General features: G+C 40.3%; 2 protein-coding genes across 7 annotated transcripts; both read right to left on the bottom strand.

The window, feature by feature from the left end:
* Positions 1-7,684: 7,684 nt before the first annotated feature.
* Positions 7,685-10,400, bottom strand: polr2m (RNA polymerase II subunit M). The gene is made up of 4 exons (XM_077713744.1): positions 10,076-10,400; positions 9,369-9,836; positions 9,076-9,283; positions 7,685-7,963 (listed from the first exon to the last, which is right to left on the bottom strand). Exons 1-4 carry the CDS (start codon positions 10,171-10,173, stop codon positions 7,820-7,822), a joined length of 918 nt encoding a protein of 305 aa, XP_077569870.1. The 5' UTR covers positions 10,174-10,400; the 3' UTR covers positions 7,685-7,819.
* A 414-nt stretch (positions 10,401-10,814) lies between these two features.
* On the bottom strand, positions 10,815-23,983 carry myzap (myocardial zonula adherens protein). 6 transcript variants are annotated; one of them, XM_077713741.1, is made up of 16 exons: positions 23,779-23,983; positions 23,623-23,681; positions 21,084-21,561; positions 19,754-19,834; positions 17,312-17,380; positions 15,794-15,967; positions 15,614-15,706; positions 14,928-15,041; positions 14,686-14,838; positions 13,857-13,982; positions 13,629-13,757; positions 13,437-13,531; positions 13,215-13,320; positions 12,588-12,671; positions 12,282-12,343; positions 10,815-12,199 (listed from the first exon to the last, which is right to left on the bottom strand). In XM_077713741.1, exons 3-16 carry the CDS (start codon positions 21,162-21,164, stop codon positions 11,536-11,538), a joined length of 2,031 nt encoding a protein of 676 aa, XP_077569867.1. In that variant the 5' UTR covers positions 21,165-21,561; positions 23,623-23,681; positions 23,779-23,983; the 3' UTR covers positions 10,815-11,535. The 6 variants fall into 6 exon arrangements, with proteins under 6 accessions (XP_077569867.1, XP_077569864.1, XP_077569868.1 ...); XM_077713738.1 differs by having other exon boundaries at positions 12,282-12,388; positions 23,779-23,981; XM_077713742.1 differs by having other exon boundaries at positions 10,815-11,821; positions 12,282-12,388; positions 23,779-23,981.
* Positions 23,984-24,181: the final 198 nt, after the last annotated feature.

Genomic DNA, 24,181 nt, shown 5'->3' with positions numbered 1-24,181 from the left:
AAACTGCTGGGAGAAAATAGAACAGCTCTTAATGGAAGGCTTCTTCTCCAAACACAAAAAAAAAAAAATCACTCACATGCAAAATAAAATGAAAAGCACTATTCTACATTGTGGCAACTCAAATGGATGAAAAAGCTTCCATATCAAAGCGCCGAGGCCACTGTTTGGAAGGTTGTTTCGACCTCACTACTTTTGACGTGAGTTTGACGTAAATTGTCTGCTCTGCTTTCAGCATAACTCGTTTCTAAAGAATTTCCGATACCCTTTGTCTTCAATATACCGAAAAGAAAATGCCTCAACGCTATATTGGCAAGTGCTAAATGCGGGAAATTGAGAATAAAATAATTTACTTCACAAAAACCTGTTATCCAGATTTTGTAGTTAAAAATAATGTTAAGTATAGTTATGGCTAACACGAAAAAAAACTTTAGGTCCAACAATGTGGACGACATGTCTCATTAATATTTTTTTTTAAAACTATTACACGTATATAAATTATTGTGCCCCACAGTTGGCTGGCATCCAGTTAAGGGCTCAAAATAAAATACATAAAAAAACAACAAATATAATAAATTTGCAATATCAGAAGCACACTATAATTAAGATCACAGTTTTGAATGTGAGGAAACGTGGAGAAAAAAAATCAATAGAAGCTTAAAAAGTGTAAAAAGATGGAAAATGACGCATGGGTGCACTGGCAAGGAAGATCTACATGCAGCCCTTCAGAAACTCAACCTTTGGAGGAATAATTCCTGGGCTGTTTAATGACCAGCGTGTGAGGTACAAGAGATTGAAGGAACATAAAGGGGAACCACATGAAAAGGGATTGTATTTAAGCTCCAAGATGAATCACAATATATTTACGGCATGTGTCACACACCAAAACGACAAAAAGGGTCATAACTCCTGCTGACAACAGCAGATGGCTACACCTGCTCAACACCAAAAGCATTTATCCTTAATATTACAACTGACTTCCAGGTAAGCAATTGACTGAGCATAGGCCATTGAAAGCAGCTTTAAAGTCAATTCGGGTTAAAGTTCCAGTTGTAAAATAGTCGACAAAATACTGGGTGCAATGGTGGGGAAAAAACTGGAAGTAAAGCATGCCCAAAAGTCAGTGATATTTCGAGTATGCGTAACCACAAAGGCCAAAGCGAATGGTAGCACCTGCTTGAGGAAGCACACGATGCAGCTTGTAAAACAAGTCACAGGGGAACCCCTATGTTGGCTTTTCCACCTCTTCCCGCATCCACATTCTGCTTTTTATTAGCCAGCGGCGTGGCACCTGTAGGGCGGCGGCGAGGGAGCCATGTACACGCCAGTGAAGCGGGACCATCTGCGGCCTGTGAATGTTCGCCCCGGTGTGATACATTCTTCATTGGTCACGGCCTTATTTCAAACCTTCCTATGATTTTATTTTATACTGGTGAGCACAAAAAGCAACAGCCAGTAAACACAGCTTTATTGATGGATTTCTCTTGTGAAAAATTCTACAAAATATAACATTTTCCATTACAAGTTATTTAATTGCTGTTGTGTAGCCCTTCTTACTAATAAAAATGATCCAAAGCATGTTATGTTTGATAGTAAGAGTCCATAATATAGACTAATGACAATTGTTTACGGTTTGTTAGACACGGCTTTTAAGTTTATAGCTCTAACAGTGTATTAATTTTACGTTTAAAGGACAATGTGTTTTAATTTTCTCTTAAATAGTTTCAATTCATGCCACAAATCAACCCACATACAAAGAAACCCAGGTTGCATTAAAAAAAAATACATACGCCACATATGAGCAAAGAAATGGGAATGAACCTACATTTAGCCTAAAACCAAAAGCACTGCCACCAAACCCATTTTTAGCAACAGACGTCCAATCAAGTATTTGAGCACAAGGGGTCCTGACACTGAACGATCCATTAAGTACCATCGGGAGTAATGCACATCCAATCAACTAGGCGCAATTAATCATTTTTGCTAATTAAAAATAAGAGTCACCGTCCACATACTTGGACAACACATGTAGGCCACATCATTAGCGTTGCAATATTTTACTGGAAGCCTCTCATCGTCCAAACTGGAAGTCCACCAAAGCCAATGAGTTCAATGGGCATCCTGTAAAATGCACAACTACAACAAATGGACAGTCTCTCTTTCTCAAGATCAGTGCCTTAATGCATACCCATGTACTAAGATGCCTTTATTTAGCACTTGTTCTCCTTAATTCTCCTCAAAGTGCTCTTCACATGCACACACAGCGATGACAAGCTTCCAAAATGACGGCCAACCATCCAAATGACACTTGACAGTCAACGGAGACAGAAAGCAAGACACAATGGTATTGGCTAAGTCATTCCAGAGCGACGTGTCTACCGCACAATTATAGATACCAGATTTGGGATTCTGGAAAGTCAGCACGACGGTGAAGTTGCACATTGCGCTGGACGTGGTCGCAATCTGGCTAAAACATGCCGGGTCTCTATGTTTATTCAAAAGCTTTTTGCGCCGTAAAAATGAGGCATTCCTTCTGGAAGAGGGAGTAAATGTGCCGGCTGAAAGAAAACAAGACATTAACCATTTTTTTTCTTTTTAAAGACACAAATGGAGCCTCTTACTCCCACTCCTCTGGTTTATCGGCGTCCTGTCCAAGCGTCCTGTGGGGTCAGAACAGTACTCTCCAACATGCTAGGGCGCAATCAAAAACACCTGGCCTACGCTCTTGGAATGGTCGCAACATTACTGCATATAAACCAGCCAACTACTTCATATGGAGGCCCCCTAATTGTTGGGCTGAAGAGGATTTCTGCTTTATTTAACGGCGCCATTTTACTATTGTTGTTCTGGCGGCGCGCCCGGCGTCCGGCACATACATTCTGTGAATCTAATATTACAAACAACTGCACGTCACTCACTCTGCGGAATTGCAACTTGCCTCACAGCATTATGAAACGATGCTGCCTGCAGTTTAACTGAGTTCCCACCAGTCACACTTGACCGTGTCACAATTGCACAGCTTTACAAAAAAAAAAAAAACATTTGACAATGACGGCTTCTAAATATTTGAGCATTTTTCTTTTATTGTGGGCGCTTCGTCATATTGGGTGTGTGTGTGTGTGAGTCAAACAATATGTGCCGGCAATGCGAAGAGGAGTACTTCAACACATGTGCGCATTGTTTGATTGGCACACATAACGCTACCCAGATTTTTATAATCCCCTGACGAGGTAATTGTGGAGTAAAGTGCACTCAGATAATCAGCTAGGCCTTTTGGGACAGATAATGGAAAGAAACATGCAGTTTAGATTTCAGAGTACAGAGTTTTGTTTGTGTGTATATAGTAGTATATAGATTTTTAAAAAAAGTTTTTTAAGATCTCTGTGTTTCATTAGACATGAAACTGTAATTCCCATTTAAAAAATAAAGGGCTCGCATTTCTCTAAAGAGAGTAAACAAAGAGATGTAAATTAAAAAAGAAAAAGAAGAAAAAAAAAGGCCTGGAAAAAGAGTGCAAAATACTTGGACAAAAGTGCATTGTTGTTGTAATCTTAATAGGGATACAATAATAAGAATTTCCCTCCTCATTATGAGCAAGCGGCTGGGCCGGTCTGCGGTTGCCCCCTCCCCCTCAAACAAACCTCCCCACCCCTGCCGAGTCCTGGCAAAGGGGCGCATCCCCACAGAGATGGCTTCCTTACTGTGATGAGCTTTTGACAGGCCCCAAAACAGGCCGCTTAATGCTGTGCCAGGCCAGACATGAAGCGGCTGGGACACTGGCAGCTTCTTGGCCCGCACCAAGCATCACGGGCCTCAACCCATTTTACCCCTCCTCGTCCTCCTCCGCTCTTCCCGTCTATCCTCCCTAGCGCCATGGGATTGTTATGCAAAGCTTGCCCAGCCTAGACGGCCGGCGCTATTTGACGCGCAGATGTACGCGGACGGCGGCGGAGTCGTCGTCGCGCGGCTCGGTAGGCAGGCCGAGGGTCGGCGGATCTTTCGGATGGGCTCGAGACGCGGGTGTGAAGGTGAGGCCTAAGATGGGCTTCAACACTACTTGCCACACTTTCAGTCCAACGGCATTGGTGGGGTGGCATGTTGTGCACCCTGAGCATTTTTGAAACTTTGCCCATTTTGAAACTGTTAAAAACCTATTTATCGGACTAAGAGATTTAACAGCTGTGTCTTTAATTCATAGGGTAAATTGAAAGACTACACGATTGAGTCCAAAAGGCAGTTTTTTGCAAAGTGGACAAAATGACCATGTTATGAATTACTTCTTTTTTTTTTTACCTCACAGACTGACCAGGATAAACGTCCAATTCAGTAAAAGGGGGTGATAGTAAAATACAATAGAACTTTGTTGTAACAAAAAAATGAAATTGCAGATGCCCCACAATCCGTGCAAAAATTCCCAAAACAGTCTTAAAAATAAAATATAAATAGATGATAATGATGAATGAATTTACTGATTCCATCAATATCACTCCTTTAAAAAAGGTAGCCACTAACCACGAGTGTAGAAAATAGAAAAAATCATTCAAAGAAACATGCCTCCACTCATCAGATGCCACTAACTGTGATCGAAAAAACAGATCTGCCTTACCAATGAACAGTTTTCAACAACTGATAGCCTACAGACGACAAACACTTTTTCACCTGGTAGGAGACCAATTTCTCATTAACAATGATGACCTGGCATCAGGCCTAACATCAAGAACAAATCAGGTGACCGGTAGTATTCTCTTACCTTGTCTTGTGACAGCAGACAATCATAGTCATTAAAATAGGCAGTATTTCCATATTATCCAATCACAACATAATATTTACAATTGTAACGTTAAATATGTAATGAGTAGAATTTGTATTGACGTAGTACTCTATAATCCCTGTCTTTTCATTGTTACCTACCTGCTTAGGTATAGACGGGTTTAACTCACAATCAGGTTATCCTACATTGAAGGCCGTTAAGAGTAAAATAACAGTAAGGAGATCCCGATACAATTTAATGGTTCTCGCCCATGGAAAATCAATCCAACCAAATGGTTTTCTTTTGCAGAGCAACATGCATTTGCATTTTATTTTTGGGTGAATGAAGAAAATTCTTTAGTTTGTACGGGAAATTTTTAAAAATCTTTTTCATTTTTAGCATGCACAGCTAAAAAAAAAAAAACCTGAATCGGCAAAAACTAATCTCGTCAAACCATGACACACTAAATAGTATGGTCAATGGTGTCTGGATCACAGATCCCGTAAGCAGTTTTTCGGCCGGGCCGAGAACCGGAGCTGCAAAAAATACACTCCCGCCATCTAGCGTTTAATCAAGGCTACTGCCAGCGATTCTTAACGTAAACACGACACGCAATCCATCTGCGGGAAAGTGACGACGCCGGGATAAGCCACCCCAGCTTTTTCCCATTTGCGGTCCATTTAAAAGGCTTGTGAATTGTAAACATTGGTCCAAGGAGAAGGAAACACTAAACGCGCGTGGGGGCATTGTTAACCTCTGTTGCCGCTTGATTTAGTGGACTTGTTGGAAGCGTAACATAAAAAACAAAGAAGAAGAAAAAAGAACACTACGCACATTGCACAATAATTACAAGCGTGTGTCGTCTTCCTCAGACAGGAACGAAAGAGCAGTGATCTTTGATGATCAATGTCCTATTAAATGCGAGCAGACAAACAAAAGACGTTCACACGGTGGGGCCTGTAGACGACATTTCAAAGTGTCAAACAAATCAGGCCTTTGCAAATTGTCACACTTGACAAATTTAACATATGTTAATACACACTCACAGAGGGGCTACAACCTTTGAGATGACGGACACATTTGTCCCAATGCTGGTGGGTAGCGTTTTGAACCCCCCCAAAAAACGACGTAACTTAACATCTGTTCAAGTACACGCTCTTTTGAATTCAAATTTAAAAGCACGTCCCGCCTACCCGAGAACATTTTTCAACGTATGGGAACAAACGTACGTTATTCTAACTTAGCATAACATAGTAATATATTTTTTTCAGCCTTGACCTTTAACCATAGCGAATGTTGCAGATTCCCGATAACTACTAACTTAAAACTACCTATCAAACTATCTTTAATAACCATCTTTCTCAAGTCCGAACTGGAGAGTATTTCACTCAACACTGGAGTTAACGATAACTAAACAAAAAAATTCTGACCTTTTGTCAGTGAGTTAACTAGAGGAAAGTACATTTTCTTAGAAAAACACATTGGCAAAAGCCATTTCTGTGCATTAACTTGCAAAACGACAATAGAAACGCAATGAACCTTTATGTATGAATATATATGTAAATAAATGGAAATATATTTCCAATGTGGCCTCCAGGAAGCATTACCTTCCCACTGCAAGTTGGATGTCTTTGCAGTATGAACGACTACACAACTCTCATCCAAAAATCTCAACTACAAGATGCTGGAATCTCATCAACGAACAGCTGCCGTGCGTGATATTATTTCATCTACTTGTGCCCTCAAAAATGTGAAAGACAAGTGGAAAAAGTATGAGCTCAGAGTGGGCAAGCTGGCAGAAAAAAACCCAATCGCCGTGCCGAAGGCCCGGCCCGCACGATGCATACATCATACTTTACAACTCATTTAAGAGCGAGCACATTCCGCTTCCCGCTCCAAAACATCAAATTATTTCAATTCCCGCATGACGTGTAATTTCGGACGTGAGAGCCGGAGCAAATCACTTGCAGACTACTTCGCAGGGATCTTACGGACGAGAGGCAAGGGGGCCCCGCCCGGAGACCCGAGTACAAGTATAAACAACCTCATCAGTGGACAATGCAAAAGCTTTGCGAGAAAGCGTGTGAATGGTTCCTCCTCAGCGACCAAAAAGTGCCCCATAATTGGGAACAGTCACCGAGGTGGACTGTGATTAATTCCAGCACAACGCGGCTCGTCTGCAGCGCCGGTTTGTTATTAAACGTCATCTACGCTGACCACTCTGGAGGATGATTTCAGCAAGGTAGGTTATCAAGGGGCATCTGAGGACGTCACTCTGACCCGCGTGATCCCCCGTCTCCGCATCAGGTTGTTTGAATTAACGTGAGTGGCGGATGAGGGATGATGGGAAAGGTACCGGCTGTTGCTGGCACATCTTATCTCCCAAAATATTAGCCAAGCGGCGATGCTATTGACTGAGCTGCTTGCCCGCCCACCGCGGGCGATGTAGCCAGCAACAACAGCGTTCAAATGCGGTCCAGATGTTTCAATATTGCACTCCCTTCTGGATTAGCATGATCGAGCGTGCCACTGATCTCTGCGTGATAACGCTTCACGTGAAGTTAGACAAGCAGCGCCCTCGTCCGCCCCGCAGGCTCATTCCAATCCGAATATTTGCAGCCAGTAAACATAATAAAATGATATTTGAAAAATCAAATCAGAACAAAAAGTGTGTTCTCTCGCAAACAGCCGAGAAACAAACTTAAAAGAGAACAAATGGGTCTTTCAAAAAGACAGTTTTCCTATTTTCACACAAAAGCAATTGACTATTCAAGAAAACCCTGGCCTCCCGGTTTGGACACCCACGGTTAACATTTTTCTAAAACAACAAAAAATAAAAATGGGAAAATAACAGTACTAATCATTTCTTGAGTTTGTTTTCAGAATGACATAAGGGAAAAAGATGTATGTTGGAAGACAAAACAAAAGCCATTTTTATTCCAAAAAATATTTATTCAAAATGTATCACCCATTTGGACCAAGTTTCTTTCATTGTACGTGCAAAAGTCCATCGGCCACATCTAAGACTTCAAAGTATCTTCTCATAAATATCCTTGGAGTAAAAAGTCTCATTTAGTCTTCTTCTGAGGAGGGCTGCAAACCTTCATCATGAACCTCTCTGTAGGCCGCCATAGGACCATTGTCGTGGACGTAACTCCCCATGGACATCTTCAATCCCTCGGAAAGTTTCTGTGCGGCCATCTTGGCCTGCAGCTCCTATCGTGAACCACAACACATGACTAGACTCGAAAAGCGAGTTTTGGAATCGCGGATCGAGTCTATGGTGGACTTTCTATTAAGCTCAACTGGTTTCCAGCATTCAGGACAACTACTTTGTTAGCACGCTGCTTTCTTTGGACACAAGATGAATGCTGCCACCTGGAGTTTTTGCAAGAATATGACATCTTGCTACTGATCCGAGATGTACTTCTCATCAACTTCAAAAAAGTACTATTTGAATGATATGCGATTGTACAATGAATATGTACATTCCATATTTAGGTACGCATTTGAACAAAAAAAATATGAAATACGCTGTCTTCATTGTTCCAAAATTCAGGAAAAATGATGATGAAAAAATTTAAAACGCAAGTCCTGAGTTGGTACCAGGGTTGAGGAGTACATTCATTTAATTGGAAGAAGCTAAATGGTTCAATACCATGGAAATGATGCTGGATAATCACATTGAAGTCTACCTTCAAGTGTTTCACCTTTTTTGGGCAGTAATTAAACACATTAGCTGCCATGGAGGGCGCTAGAGGTTTAGGATATTGGACAAGGAGGGTTGGCAGCAATCATTCATTGCATGTCTCTAACAGTAAAAATTATTTGGACGTCTAGCTCCGTCAATGGCAGTGAAACATAAGCATTCATAGTCAGTGTCGCCCAATTTAAATGGATGGTTTCTTGCTTATGACAGAAAATGAGTAATGAGTACTATGAGTAATGAGTGATTTCTATTTGTACTCATTTAATTAAATAGATAAAATAACAGTTATCAATTAATATTTTGAACATCACATGATTTTTTTTCTTCTAATGAGCAAAAATAAACTCAAACTCACCCTACATAAGCTTAATATAAATTTCCGTAAATTGACCGCATTAATTTTTAATTAGATGTACCTTTACAGATGTACAGTAAGTGGTTAAACCGTACATACATCAAATAAATGTAGTTTTAATCAGAGGTTTGTATTTAGATCTCGTTTAGCCAAAAATGTCCAACTTACTCTCATGCTAGTCGAGAAATAGATTTCTTTCAATGTGGACAATATATACAAGAATATAGTGTAAAATGTGCACGGTGCGCGTAAAATTGGACGAACCTGGTGCCTCTTGGTTTGTACTCTGAGTAGGTCGGCAGACTCCTGCAGCGTGAGCAACTGCGCCGGCGCGTGGTGGAGCGGAGGCAGCTTGGCGGCCGTGATGTCGTCCAAGTGCTTTCGCTCTCGCTCCCTCCGAGCCTGCGCCGAGAGCGGAGACGAGCCTTGGGATGAGGAACTCGACGGAGTATTGACGCTTCTGTTCGTCAGCCTAAAAGAAAAAAAAAATCACAAAAGCATTAGCAATTTAAGCGGCCGACATTCAAATCTGACGAGGATAGCTCTGTCCTACTTACTGGTTTGGTTTGAATTTTTGCCTTTCGAGCATGTTCGTGTTCTCTGTTCGTTCCAAGACGGTTACAACATGCGGCTTCTTTGTCGTCTGCTGCTTGAGAAAATAATTGTCTGTTGCAGCGACTCCAACGGCGCCCTCGTCTTGGAGGCCGGAGATTGTGACTCGTTGCAAGGCCTCCGTGAGTTCGACCTCTTTCGCCTCGACAGCGTTGGGAGAGACCCCGACGGCGGCCGTCTCCATGGTTTCAGCAATGTCATCCTCCTCGCCGTGAATGCAGACAGGCGAGTCATCCGTCTGTTGCCGATTCCCGGCGAAGGCTTGCCGGTACTTGGACTGAAATTCCGCGCTGGCCGCTTCAGCCAAACTCTGCTTCCTCTCCTCCTCATCACAGCATTCAATGGCAAGGCGGATCTTCTCCGCAAAGTCCCTTAATTTTTTCCCCTTATCAGGCAGGGCCACTAGTAAATTCCTGCAGAAAACAACAAAAAGGAATTTTAAAATTCATTCCAAAAAATGGATCTGGTTAAAAACCACCCGATCGCTCTTATTTTTAAGTATAGTTCAACTGTATCAGGGGGCAGCTGTGTTGATTACGTGTGGCCACGAGATAACGCCAACAATGTACGAGTATATTCATACATTTTTATGTACACGGAACATCCGATCGGGCGTTCATCATGAGTGTTAGGTCGATCGGTGAATTCTTACTTGTTTGCGAGTATGTTGTTCTGTCGCAGTAGGAGTTCTTGGAGTTGTACTCTGCTGTGCTTGTTCAAGTCTCCCACCTGTCCCTGACGATCGGACATCACGCTTGGCTCACGAAGCTTTAGCTAGACGCCGATCGCAGACAGCGGGGAAAACACTGGACCGTCCAATAAACAATGGTCTTTACATTTCAGATTTCAGCGTAGATGAGATCAAGACAATGTAAGAAACGACATGTTCAGTTCCAACGAAGCATCAGAAGGAAAACACTACAAGTAGGGTTCTTCTTCTTGGGTGGAAAAGCCAACTGCAATTCGGAAGTGCCCTCTAGCGCCGTCTGCTGCCCACGTGCTTTGTTTGGTTTGTTTTATTTTTGTGTGCCTTGAAAAAAACGGTATCAAAGGCCAAGCAAGATTTCTAAAACTTGGAGAAAAAATAAATATTGAGGTATTTTACCTTATTTTTTCAAATGTTTGACAGCTTGCATTTTAATTTTATTTGTGGCAGCAAAGACATCAGATAATAATTGATGATTACTACCCGCAATTTCATCTGAGAATTACATGACAACATGTATATCATTCTTTATATGCATTTCTCCCACCACCCAAAGGCACGTCACTGTAAATAAATATTTTGTACAATTTAAAACAAATAAAGAAAATGCATATTCAACAAGTATAGCTTTGTAAGAAAATACACATTAAAAAAGCCATCAGTTTTCCATTATGTTGCAATTGAGTAGTGTTAGAAGCATTTATTTTAAACAAGCAAAACGTTACTTCCAATCAATTATTTACAAAATATGACTTATAAAATGAGGCTATAAACACCTGATGTATGCAAGCTTATTTTAGTACTTTGTGCAACCAGCAACTAAATTCATATTTTTACAAAGTGGAACCAAGAAATGAGGACATACATGAAGAAAAAGGAGACATTCAAAGTAAACTTAAATTTACAGTGTGTGGGTCACAATTAGGGAGGCCATACATCCTGATTTATGCAAGAAAGTCCTTCATTTGTGAACAAATATCTGTCCAAAATATCATTCCTATCCACGTACACATAGACGTTCATCATGTTACAGTATGTCATAGATAAAGTGTCTCATAATGAATAAAGTAGGTTAGTTCAAGACAATTAAATTGCCTTATAAGTATTTTAGAATGACTGTAAGCCCTACATTGTTAATATGGGATCATTTTCTATATGAAAATTGAACAGTTGAATGTCAGGATTTTAATATTTTATATCCTTTTTGGTGTTGTGGAAATGGCCACCCTGTCTTGAGCACCACAATGCAACTGAGAAATACTTTAGGAGTGTTTTAATAAGTTTTATCAACATTTTTCAAGTGCTTGGTGGAGCTAAAACTGGTTTAAAAAATATATAGTCCTACATTACACTTTGGAAAGGTATTTCACATTCCAGCATCCCTAAAAAAGTTACCTGCTCTCCAATCACTCTACTTTGATATTTGCTGTTATTTCCATTAATTTCAAGAACGGCGAATCAAGGTAGGCGAGCCTCGGTCTTTCTTTACCGGACACGGCAGAACCTTGGCATTGATTATACGGCGTCGGCGATTCGGTACCCGCGTCCGCTTCGTCGCTCGGCAAGCTCTCGTAACTTTGGAATTCGGACGCCGTTCGGGCGGAGTACGTCTCAATCTGCGGCGTGGGGTTGTCCTCCAGGAAGCGGCTGTACTCCACGGGAGTGAAGCGAAGTAAACTGGACTCCAGCCTGCTGGAAGGAAGGTTGTTATACCTGAACGTCCTGGGTTGAGCCATCGTTAAGTAAGGGGAAGGATGGCGTGGAGGGGGAAGGCCCGAAGATTGCGTGGGAGAGGGAGCGGGAGAGGAGGCGGGCGGTGTTATGGGTGAAGATGGAGGTGATGGAGGGGGGTTGGGGGAGGAAGGCAGTGGGGGCAGCGGATGTTGAGCCAGTGAAAAAGAACTTTCGGGAGCTATCGAAGCGTACGAGTAAGGTAAGGGGGGCTCTGGGGGAGGCGGAGGTCGAATTTGGGGGGGAGGCGGTATGACAAACAGCGGTTGGATAGGATGGAGATGAGATGCTTCATGCAGAATAGAAGATTCATCCTCATGCCCTGGTACTTCATCAACTCTGTTTTGAACAGTTGCATGTTAAACAAGGAAGGTCATGGGGTTGAGGCCACGCCCCCCCGGAAGAAAAGGCTCCGCCTTACCTTGAGAGAGTACTGCAGAGCGGCCCTGTCTTCCCAAAGTCCAAATCCTCTTCTTCACTACTCTGTGTGGACATAAAATACTTGAGCTTGTCTTCTAATTCATTATTCTAGGAAAAGGAAAAGAGGAAACAGGGCCGTCATCTTCATGCAAAGCACGCATTCACCAAATGCCGGCGGCCTCCAATTGCTCCAAGTTCAGACGAATTAGCGCAGAGCACCAAAGACACCGGCCCAAGCCCGTTTTTGAACACACACACACACAAACACACGCTTATGTAGAGAGTTATAGGACACACAGAATCTTACCTCGCATTCCACAATAGCGATTCGGTCCAGTAGCTCCGAGATGAACATGTCCTTCTCGGCAACTTGAGCTCGGAGTGTTTGAACCTTCAGAGAAGTAAAGACAAAATTTAGGAGTGGGGGCATTTTTGAAAATTGGTGACTATTTGTGTCAAACTCATATAATCCTGGAGCTCTATCTTAAAAAATAAAAAAGATATTTGCAATTCATTTTTTTGGATTAAGTATGTAAACAATGAACGAATAAAAATTAATAAATGTTTTCTCTTTGAACTGAAAAAAAAAGAATATTTACAGAATTTTCCTTTAATTAATTAATGTATTTATTTATTCCCTTTCTTTTAAGACAAAATAAATTAATAAGTTAACAAAAACAACTAAATTAATTAAAATGAATGCAATTATTCTTGTTTTACAAAACAATGAATGAAAAAATATTTTAAAAAAAGGCTCTTCTCCTTTATTAAACCTATAGAATAAAAATCCCAAAAGTATTGAGAAAACTAGTATAATAGTATAAATAAAAATCCTGCATGTTCCTTACAGCCATATGTAGAATGTAAATACATCATTGTCAAAAAATTTCCCTTTTGGAAAAAAACACGTTTTTATAACCTCCTCATTGCTCACCTCTTCAATCATTGCTTTGACCTTTCGCTGTTGGCAGAAGACCATGTCGTTCAAGTGTTTGATCCTCTCTCTTAGATCTCCGGCTTCACTTTGCAGCTCCAAAGACCTGCGGACCACCAGCATTCATGGTTAGCGCCACCCTCCATGTCGCCCCTTACCCATACGCAGTGTTTACTAAACATCTAAACACCGTCTTCCCTATTTCAGACTGTTATCGTACACCTTTTGGCCACTTGGCCGTCTGTCGTGTCGTTCCTCTCCAGCAAGCGAAGACGTCGTTCACATTCCTGCAATTTCTGGTGGAGATGATTCTTTTCCTGTTGAATTGTTCACATACTCCAAATCATTCGTGTGTTATTTTGTGGTTTCTAATGATGTTGTTTTTGATTTTTGTTTCTATCTGGCAGTGGTTACCGTTCCCATGCAGTCAAGCAGGCGCTCGAGTTCACCGATCCTCAGATCCTGCTCAGCGATTTTGGCCTTTGCGATCCTGAGATTCATCTCAGCTTCTTCCAATCGTCTGATGTATTCATCCAGTTGGGCCTGTGTAAGCAAATACATTGAAACAAAACAAAAGATGAAACATTTTTCCTGGCATTTGTTTGAATGTATCACATGGATAAAAAAGTAAATAGCGCAAACCTGGAGTATTTCAATCTCCTCCCTGTGTTTCCTTTGCTCTTCCTGTAGCTTTTCCTGGTAGTCCTTTTCAAGGGTCTTGGAGAGCTCCAAGAGTGCTTTACTGTTGGCCTCCCGCGTACACTCCACCTGAAAAGCCAAAGAATAAAATGTCGCCGGTGATGACGTTGAGTGCTTCAGACGGCAAGTCATTCATTAAAGGGAAGGAAAAGTGAGTAAAAAAAAGCCCAGAATGGACTAAAGAGGAAGTTATTTGGAACATAGTTCAACACAAATCAAAGACAAACACTGGGAAATTTGACCTTTTGCTTGAAATTGCTGTAGAAATAATAGAATGATACAATTAAACACTTATATGTTGCGACATATTGTTACCGAGTATTTCTTTTGGCAAGCAGAGTTTGTCTTTGATTTGAGTTGAAGTATGGTCTAAATCCATTGTATAAATTAAACCTATATGTAAGTTAGCTGTAATGACTTAATGGATTGAGTTACTGTATTAAACAACAACTAATTGTAACAATCGGTTTTCCCAAAGTGAACTAACTTCTCAAGTTTTACCATGTGCTTTGTCACAAATACTTGGATCCATTTTAGAATGTAGCATGTCAAGCCAGTTGAGACGCATGTAAACAATCCGATTGTGTGTTCACGCTCTTCTTTTCTCACACAAACTGGCATGACTCGTTCAACTTCTCCTATCGGACAGTTTCGGAGCAGATTGACTAGTTTCACGGGCCACGGCTGACAACGGTATCCACAAATGTGTACTTCCCAGTCACGTGGCCTGTATGCTCGCTGTGACAAAAGCACAAGGCGCAAAAAAACCCACCTCAAGGCGGAGCGTCTGGTTTTCAGCATGTGCGGCTGCCAGTTCTCGCTCTTTGTCTCTGAGCTGGACTTGAGTTTTCTCGCAAGTGTCGCGCAAACTTTTCAACTCTTCCCTGGTGTCCACTCGACTCTGACAGTTTTCCAGAAGGGATTTCTGAAAAGGCAACACAATTGGTTTTCAGCCAAGAACTCATATATGTGAGAAAATAGGGTGAAATATGTGAGGTGGTCTTTGTTTGATACCTGCAGGTTGATGTTGGAGGAGATAAGGGAGCTGTTCATTGCATCAAATCTTTCCATGGCGGCTGTGCGGACCCTCACTTCTGACTCCAAACTCCTGCGGTGAGAGTTGGCAGTCTGGAAAAAAAAAAAAAATAAGTAAAAATACAGAATACACAAATTGACAAGTATTTACTGAAGGATTCACATTGGGCAAAAGTAGTAGTCACAGTATTGTAGTCAACGTTATCATTTACAAAAACAAATTAAAGGAGAAAAACGAGAACTGTAAAATATTTACAAAATAATATATGAATTATTGATAAATACCATTAAAAGAAGAAAAACTGCATTCGTGTTTATAAAACGAGTACATTTCAGTTAAGTTTTTATTTGTTTTATAATTCGTTTTTCATAAGTGGGATTATTTTTCAGGTGCAGATTACAATATATAATATAACAATAATAATAAAACTCTCAAAAAATAGCATAAGAAAAAAATAACTCGATAAAATGGGCAAAATTAAGTTTTTTTGGAATGTGCAGTTTGGCTTAGTATTATTGTTTTCTTTACGGTTTTCACTGATTTCAATTCATGGAAATCTTTTTCTAAATCATATTTTTTGTCACATTGTACCTTTTCCTTCACCGATATGAAAAAAACATTCAATCATGATTGTGTTTTGGTAGGATGCAGCGATCTCACGCACCTTAATTTCCTGCGAGAGCTTTTGAACAGATTCCTGCACGCCTCCAAACTGCCCGTACATGCGCTCTCTAACCTTCTCCAGCGAATCTCTCACCTGTATAAACATAAATGGACAAGACGTGGCTGTCGGACAAACAAAACCGGAAGCGGATGGCAGAAAACACTGTTTTTGCCTGCTCACCTCCTTGATATACTTCATTTCATCGTGAAGGTGAGTGACGGTCCACTCTCGCGCCATCACTTCCCCTTGTCGATCAGGGTTGCTCCGCTGCACTACGCCGTACATTTTAGGCCCGCCATGCTGCTGCGACGACGACGACGACTCGGGCTGCCCATTGGTCAGGTCACCCAGGTGCTGAGGGAGACAAGAAAAGGACAGCTCAGGTTTCCTTCAGCTCTGTGTGAATGTATGCGTGTGTGTGTTTGTGTGAGTGTTTGTTTCTTTTACCTTTACAGTAAGATCATTTTTGACACATGTAAAACACGTTTTATTGGTTTTTTTTTCCCAATGGTAATTTTTTTTGCTCTTCTAGAACACATTTAATTAATTGGCAGTTTTTTTAGACACTAAGGAAGGAGATCAGCAACCTTCCAACTCCTCTAAACGCTTTAATTCTATATTTCATAAATATACACATTGGCTGCTGTGATCATTCAATACCAGCTCTCCCAGTTAAAATGGATTTTCTTTTTTACTGCTTTCAATGGCAGCCAATATGTTAAAACTTGTAGTAATTACAATTAAAAGCAAGAGGAAGTGACTGGAATGTAGCGAAACCAACAGGAAGAGTGACCCAATGTCAAAATGGACAGTGACACAAAATGAATAGGAATCGACCTGCAAATGTCCAAAAAGTGACTTGTGGAAGCTGACCAACCAACAAAGGCAATTTAGTGAATAATTCTCAATTTGTTTTAAGGTTTTGTTTATTTTTATATCGACATTTTTTAACTAAAAAAGAGAAGATCAAAATGATTTTATGAAGTTTATCACATTTTTTGTCAAATAAAGACAAAACAATAACAACGATATCACCAAAAAATGTGGATGTGGGTTTTTTCATCCAGTCATCAAAAATAGACTAAATCATGCCATATCATTACCATGACATAAAATGGCCTGTATCCCTGTTTCAAAATCAGCCAGCACTAAGTGACTTCATACAATTCTGCTTGTTATCCAAAACTTCAGTAGTATAGAATTTGCAGAAAGACTGACGACTAACATGTAGTGGCTTTACAAATATACCAAAGGTTTCCTACTCCTATTCAGAATCGTCTAGTGGTACGACAATAGTGTGGAAAAAAAACCAAATACCAGATCTAGTGAAGACAAAGAGCCCACTACTGAATTGACCTTGAACTAAAACACCAAGAATACCATATAAACGCTCACTGATTCAGGAATGTTTTGTGTTGCACGTAGATAAACGTGTGTAAAACATCAAATATCTGCACCGCTGGGTTTTTTTTTTTAAACAATGGAAACAGGAAGTTTTGAGCGGACATATATAAAAAAAAAGAAAAACGCAGAATTGAGGGGAGTCAAGTTTCAGCAACCCAGAACATGAGCTGCCACCCTTTCTACTTGTTGGGCCTCCAGTAGTAGGATGAACAGCTACAAAACTAAATTCGATTTCACTTCATGTTTTTTTCTTTTTGTGGGAATGTAGTTCATGATTTGTGCAACGTCACTGACCGGTTTGGGTGACTCGCTGCCAGCCGGCCTCTCTCTTTGAACGATGCCATTCCGCTTCCTACAGGTGTCCTGCAGGGAGATCAACAATATTAGCATTCAATCATGATGGATTGAAGTTCTGAGACAAAAAAAAGGGTTTTTGGTGCCAACTCCCTGCCAACAAACATCCATTTCGCTCAACATTCCAGAGCTGGCGTCCGTCAAGCGAGGCGTCAGTCTTCACATGAAGCGCAGATAAAGAATGAGAAGAACCAGAACAAAGACACTAGTGTTGTCCAAGGGACAAAAGTCAGACATTTCTATCCCTATTCATTCTTCCAACACTTGATTTTACTCCTGAGAAAGTCGCAAAGGTACCAAACTGCAAAATCTTATCCCAATGAGATTCCCGTTAAAAAATAATAATAATAATCTGCCTTAACAAATAAGTGTTTTTTCCTGTCTTAGGGAAGTTTTCACAATGTCTATAATGACGTGTACAAACAACTTAAGTGCAGTTCTTTGGATTAAGTACACAATGGTGCAATAGTAAAGCACTTAACTTTGTTATTAAGGGCTCAAAAAGGTTCTTCTGTATCATATGACTTTATCGCAAAGAACACAAAAAGCTCTCAGAGTGGCTTAGTCAGAATAGACGATTTGTGGTAATAAAATGTGTGTATGTATGCATCATTTTGTATCGTAAAAAAATGAAAAATAAACACATTTTTAAAAACCCCTCTTATTAAGCTGATTCTGATCCCCTAAAAATGTTGTGATCAATACACCAACAACAGCTACAAACTTTGATGTGGTGAAGTCACAGAAGACACCAAGCTTGATGTCTGTCTCTCCAGGCATTGGTACACATCACCCCAGGCAGTAATCGTGCTCCCCGCCTCCCGCTGTGCTGGAAGAACGTCCTCTATTCCAACACTCACCACACCTCACAGATAAGAGCGCATTATCAAAACGTGAGCGACAACAAGCCCGATACCAGAGTCCCCCATGGTCAAAGGTCGCACGAAACGCGGCCACGTCACCCTTGGGGTGCCGAGTAGACGACACGACGTCTCACTTGGTCATTCTCAGGCCAAACAAAGGCGCCGTCACCCTTGGCAAATACTCCCAAAACTCTGCCATGCCTTCAGCGTGTACACAATGTTGTCATTCGCATTTGCTTGTATGCAGCGGCCCACTAGAAATTAATTGGGCGCTAAGAGCCCTTACTTCGCAACTTGTTCATTCTTTTGCTCTAAATTTAAACAAATCTATCCCTATTTATTAACATCTATCGAGTAACTTTATGGAATAATGCTAGAGCAGTTACAACAGTAGAAAGGTTGATGATTTACTTTGTTAGTTTCAGTGGTGTGACTCAGTAGCGATATGCCAAAGTTACTACTACAATGTCATCAATTAAAAAAAGGTCATTTTTAAATAGAGCTTCTATCACTGCCAATGAGTTCAATGTACTTAAAGCTTAATTAAATACGTCAGCTGCTCAGTTTTGAGGTTTTTATTATCAGTGTTTTATGAGTAAACTATTACCTCAGAAACTTTGACTTCAAGGTGTGCATCCTAAAGTCGCATTTAAGTGTGCTTTTTTTTTTTAAGAAGACCTTTTATAAGTATTTGGATTTGTTTGAAAATGAAGAGATTATTAAAGATTTGGGGTTTAAGGTCATGAAGGTTAGGAAAAAGGAATTTCACAATAACCTAATGATGGATTAGCTCTTTCAACTAACATTTTCTGGGTGGTTCATGTGATGAGGGAAAAGGGGCAAAGGTCACAGAGGCCTGAAATATGGTGCTGTTTTGAATTTGGCGCCTCAGGTGAAACACTTCTCTAGTTTTCAAATTTAAAGTTGAAATGCAACACCAAGTTTAAATGACTAACATGTGAAAGCTACTTTTTAAAGTATTTTTGCATGTGAATGGCAAACTTTTAATGGAGAATAAAATGTTTAAACCAAAATAAGTGACGTGCCAACTGAGAGATTCATATTTGATTAGCTAAAATAGGACTGGAATAGATCAAATGCCCGCTCTAAGGGCTGCCACTATCTGGAAATACTGGCTTTCATTTTTTTTCTCTCCAGTATTTTACATCATAAAAAACAAATTATTTCAATTTATTTGAACAAGATTATTCAAGGGATGTTTCAGAGGAATCACTAACAAGGTTTTACTCTACTCATCGAATGAATGTCAATTCAAATCATGTCCATGATGGCTACTTAATCCAATATGGCAACAATGGAGCGTACATTGTACTCTGGTTGAATGTGAAACACATGTATGCACGAAAGCACACGCCCTTCCGTCATGATTGCGTAACTGAGAGCAGCAGACATCTTGAGGGTGTTTTTTAAGAAGTCTTTTCAGTCCGGACAAGATGCACTCTCTAAAAGTATGGAATTACAGCCTCGTATACTAAAAAAAAAGGGAAAAATATCGTACCTTATCTGAATGAGATGGATTGTGGGTTTTGCTGGCATCATCTCCCGTATGAAGAGTCAACCTTAAGCGCCTGAATGCCCTCTAAGGAAAAACAAGACAAAAAAATACAGGATTTAGAACAGTAGTCATCTTTTCAGCTTTGCATGGCAGATAAAAATGTTACAAAATAAAAGTAACAAATTCCATTTCTCATTTCTCCTTAACAAACATTTGTGGATTTTACACAAATGTGACAGTTTTATAATGCAGAACATAATATTTTATTTCTCTGGTCCAATTAAGATGACGAGTATATTCCGAGCAATGGTATGAATAAAAGTGATAAACAAAATACACTTGAAATAATATTAAAATGTAATACTAATAAATATCCTAACAATGAAATAGAAAATGTATATGTCATACATTTCTAAAAATATTTGATGTCTAATATAAATGAATAAATATGGTATTTTATTATGAACAAATACATAAATATTGAGTACATATTCAGCCAAAAAATGTTAGTCTACTGTAGAAAATATTTTTGTTGTTGTTGTACATTGTGTAGTTTGATTATATGGATATAAAAAAATAAAATAAATATGAGCTATGTGTACGTGTTATATATAAAATGCAACCTTGTTGCTACAACATTTTAAATAATAGCTGAATTTGGGCCAGAGGCGGGGGTCTCCCAGTCACAGGGCACAAGGAGACAAACAACAACCATTCACGCTCACACTCATACCTAGGGGCAATTTAGAGCGTCCAATCAGCCTACCATGCATGTCTTTGGAATGTGGGAGGAAACCGGAATACCCAGAGAAAACCCACACAGGCCCAGGGAGAACATGCAAACTCCACACAGGTGGACCAACCTGGATTTGAACCCAGGACTCCGCACTACCAGGCCAATGCACTGACCACTCATTCACCAGGCCGCCCGTTTTTTCAAGTAGACTTTTTATTTGTTATTTTCACAATATTTAACCTATTGTCAGCTATTGACAGTGACAAAGGTCCAAGTGATCTAAACAGGGAGAACTGGCTGGCTTTAAATGCTGAGCTTGAGTGCCTTTGGTGACACTAGGCATCTATTTTGACTGGGAAATCTGGCAGCAAATATTTGCTACTCGCCCTCCCAGTCGAATTAGATTGGACGCCTGTTGCCGTCACCTTCCTCTCTTATCCACATCCTGTTGGGAGCACATTGTCAAGAAAAACATACAGCTTGAGGCGGGACTGAAAACATTGCAACGTTAGACAAGTGGACTCAAGAGAAGAAGAAGAAGAAGAAAAGGAAAAGTAGTCATGGAATGAGTAGACGTCCACGTCACAATTGTCTTACCTCGCCCGTGGCATCCGAAGAGTCGACGGTGGTTGTCGTGGTGGTGCTGGAAAAGCCTCGCCCGGGCCCGTAGTGAAGCATGTCTCCGCTGGCGTCCACTCCACGGCACGGTAGAGCCCCCCGACTCCCCCCTCTGTCCAATGGACCCTCCTCCCGCTCTTCCTCTCACTGCTCCTTCCTGAGTTGCGCTCCAACTCTCAGAGGCACCATAGGGAAATTCCTCTCGCATCCAGTCTCTCCGCTCGGGTTCAGCATCAACGCGGCCGGGTCATAGTCGGATTCCCGCCGTATGGCACGAACGTCCGCCTGACTCTCTTTGCGTCTGAGCTCCCATCCGACCTGTCGGACCGCATTTCACCTGCCCGAGAGTGCTCCGAGAGCGGGACTCGGAGAGGGCGGGCCATTCCGGGACCACCTCCCATTCAGCTTGGGACAGGTGACAGCTCATCTCTGGGCTCATGTCATAGGAAAGAATAACCTTGACAGCATAGCAGACAATCAAGTGTAACTATAATCGAGTATCGAATATGCATTGAAAAATCATTGTATGTTTATTTGGGTCATGTCTGTCTCCAAGTTTTGATATTTTCTTGATGATGTAAATAATCCAAATGCGTAAAGTAGAATAAAAAAAACTGGAAAAATGTGCTTAACCCATTTTCTTTATAAACACGACTAGGCCTGCAATGATGAATTGAATCATCGACAGCGCATCCATTATCAAAAGAGTCGACAACTGTTTTGGTAGTCATTTAGTGAATGTGTTGACTGACAAATTGTCCAAAACAATAACAATAGGGCAAGCATCGAAGTCTTTGGCTACCATTGACGGAGCTAGACGTCAAATTCATTTTTACTGGAAAGGCTGCCAGTCAAAAGTAATTGGTCGTCTAGTACGGTCAATGGTGAAATGCATTGTTATTTTGTCATTGTTATTTCATATGTCAAGACTTATTTTAACACCCGATCAAGTTGAAATGGACGGCATGTGGCAGCTGTTGTAAGCAATGAATCATTGATGGCGACTGCATTATTTCTTAATGGTAGCAATGTGTGTGCGTAAATGGAAGGTGACAAGCGTCTCACATTCCAACCCCGACGAGCCTACTGACACTCCCAGCGCATGTTGGAAAAGTTAACTTTGTTAATGAGTGACTCCATATTAAAACATACTTCGGCAATGGGTCAACAAAGTAGATGTTGAGTGTCACACAAACAAAATTACAGGTAACATACATGCCTACATATGACAAAGTTCAGGTGAGAAGTGACCATTACTTTGTTCAAATTTTACAAGGTCTGCTGAAGAAAAAGTATGTGCAATTTGCAGAGAAAACATGCTAAATACATTAGCAATAACACTAGAAATTGACAGTTTACAGAATCCTAACACTGAAAAGACAGGCTGTTTTAAAAAGCTCATTACATGCAGTCATTTTTCTTTAGATTACTTCACATTTGACAAGGTTGTCAGTCTTTACATTAGATTACTTACTTCCCAATTCAACTCTTTATTCATCTTAATTTCACTTTAACTTAACTTTAACTGTAGCATCCTCACGTCTGGAGTTGACAGGAATAAATTAATGGATAATTGTTAATGTATTGTATTGACTATACCAGTATTCACTGCCTTTACTTGTTTTAGTACACGTGGTTGCTAAGCACCTGCCACGCAAATAAATAAGGCCAGCAAACGGATACGAGGTGACAATTAAAAGAAGGACACTCCTCCGCAATACTGAATTTTTCTGAAAAGAACTGAAGAAACCGGAAAGAAATTGAGAGATTTATCACCGTGAAGGTCTATTATTTCAATTCAGCTAGTGAGCATCACATTTAAGTGACAGATGTTTACTTGACAAAGGTGAAAATAGGTAGACGTGCATCGCCTGAGCGGATTGCATTAGTGGTCGGAGTTCAAACTCATAACGTCAGGACAAAACATGCGACACAAGCCTCAGGTGATGAATCAAGCTTAACCTGCTTTTGCGGTGTATTCACAGTCGCTGGCTGACATGTGACTTCTCACTTCCTCAAAATTCCGGTCACAAGGGTTATCATTACATCGTCAAATGAATCCATCACTCGAAAAACTGGCTCTCAAAGTCCACTGGTTGTATTATTAAAGGAATTGAAACGACCTTATTACTCATTTAATCAAGGAATGTAGATTAAAATTAATTTTAGTTTAGACTTACGTTGTTAGGTTTTATTTTTTTTATCAAAAGTATATATATTTGTTGAGATTCTTTAATTTTCATTTAAAATTACATTTGTTAAAAAAACCCTTGTATTAATTCTTAAATTTATTGTTTCCTTCAATATAAAAGTTATTGGAATGTTGTTTTTTATTGCTGAATGCAAAACACATGCGAGCAACTTTACATAATGTTGACCCCTGGGGAGCAAGTTTGAGATAGCTTAATTAATTCAATAAAAAAATGTCAACATTTATTGATGCTGGCAACCATCCTAGTATTAATGGATTGGACTTCCATCAATGTCAATAGCAGCCAATGATATATTTTATACATACTTGGATCAGATCCTTTGGCAAGGTATTGGTGATGTCACAAGGAAGGAAAGTCCAAATACCTGAGGAGGAGGAACCAAGTTTCTTATTATAACTCAGCACTTGTCTATAAATAGATTTCACATATAATAAATATTAGATACATCTCATCAAACTCACTTTACAATCACTCCAACCACAAGTGCAAGTTTGAGTTTTATAGAGGAGAGGGCGCAAGTATTCATTCAATCATTCATTTTCTGTACCGCTTATCCTCACAAGGGTCGCAGGGGTGCTGGGGCCTATCCCAGCTGACTTCAGGGACCAGGTGAGGAGATTCAACAAACTAAACTTGTTAAATGTAGTACTGATCAACGTGCAATCCTGCGTTTTCCTTCCAGGTCGTAAAAAAACATGCACAGTAGGGGGACTGAACACTAATTTGTACATGTACGTGATTGGTTGTTTGTCTGCATCTATCTGTGATTGGCTAAAAACCAGGAAGCAACTTGCTGAAATAAATAATGAAATCATTTAAATTCACAAGAAAAGCAACCTGATTGGACGTCTATCTACTGCCCCA

The sequence above is a fragment of the Stigmatopora nigra genome, chromosome 3, assembly GCF_051989575.1.
Source record: "Stigmatopora nigra isolate UIUO_SnigA chromosome 3, RoL_Snig_1.1, whole genome shotgun sequence".
Classification (NCBI taxonomy): Eukaryota; Metazoa; Chordata; class Actinopteri; order Syngnathiformes; family Syngnathidae; genus Stigmatopora; species Stigmatopora nigra.
Note: the sequence above shows the minus strand (reverse complement) of the source record. Positions and strands in the feature narration are given on the sequence as shown.

Coding starts and splice junctions, on each gene's coding strand:
- myzap (XM_077713738.1), bottom strand. CDS start 21,164: ATGCTTCACTACGGGCCCGGGCGAGGCTTTTCCAGCACCACCACGACA. Junction 13,532..13,628: donor TGCTTGACTGCATGGGAACG/GTAACCACTGCC, acceptor ACAATTCAACAG/GAAAAGAATCATCTCCACCA. Junction 12,389..12,587: donor TCGCTATTGTGGAATGCGAG/GTAAGATTCTGT, acceptor TCCTTTTCCTAG/AATAATGAATTAGAAGACAA.
- polr2m (XM_077713744.1), bottom strand. CDS start 10,173: ATGTCCGATCGTCAGGGACAGGTGGGAGACTTGAACAAGCACAGCAGA. Junction 9,837..10,075: donor AACAACATACTCGCAAACAA/GTAAGAATTCAC, acceptor TGTTTTCTGCAG/GAATTTACTAGTGGCCCTGC. Junction 7,964..9,075: donor TACAAACCAAGAGGCACCAG/GTTCGTCCAATT, acceptor GGTTCACGATAG/GAGCTGCAGGCCAAGATGGC.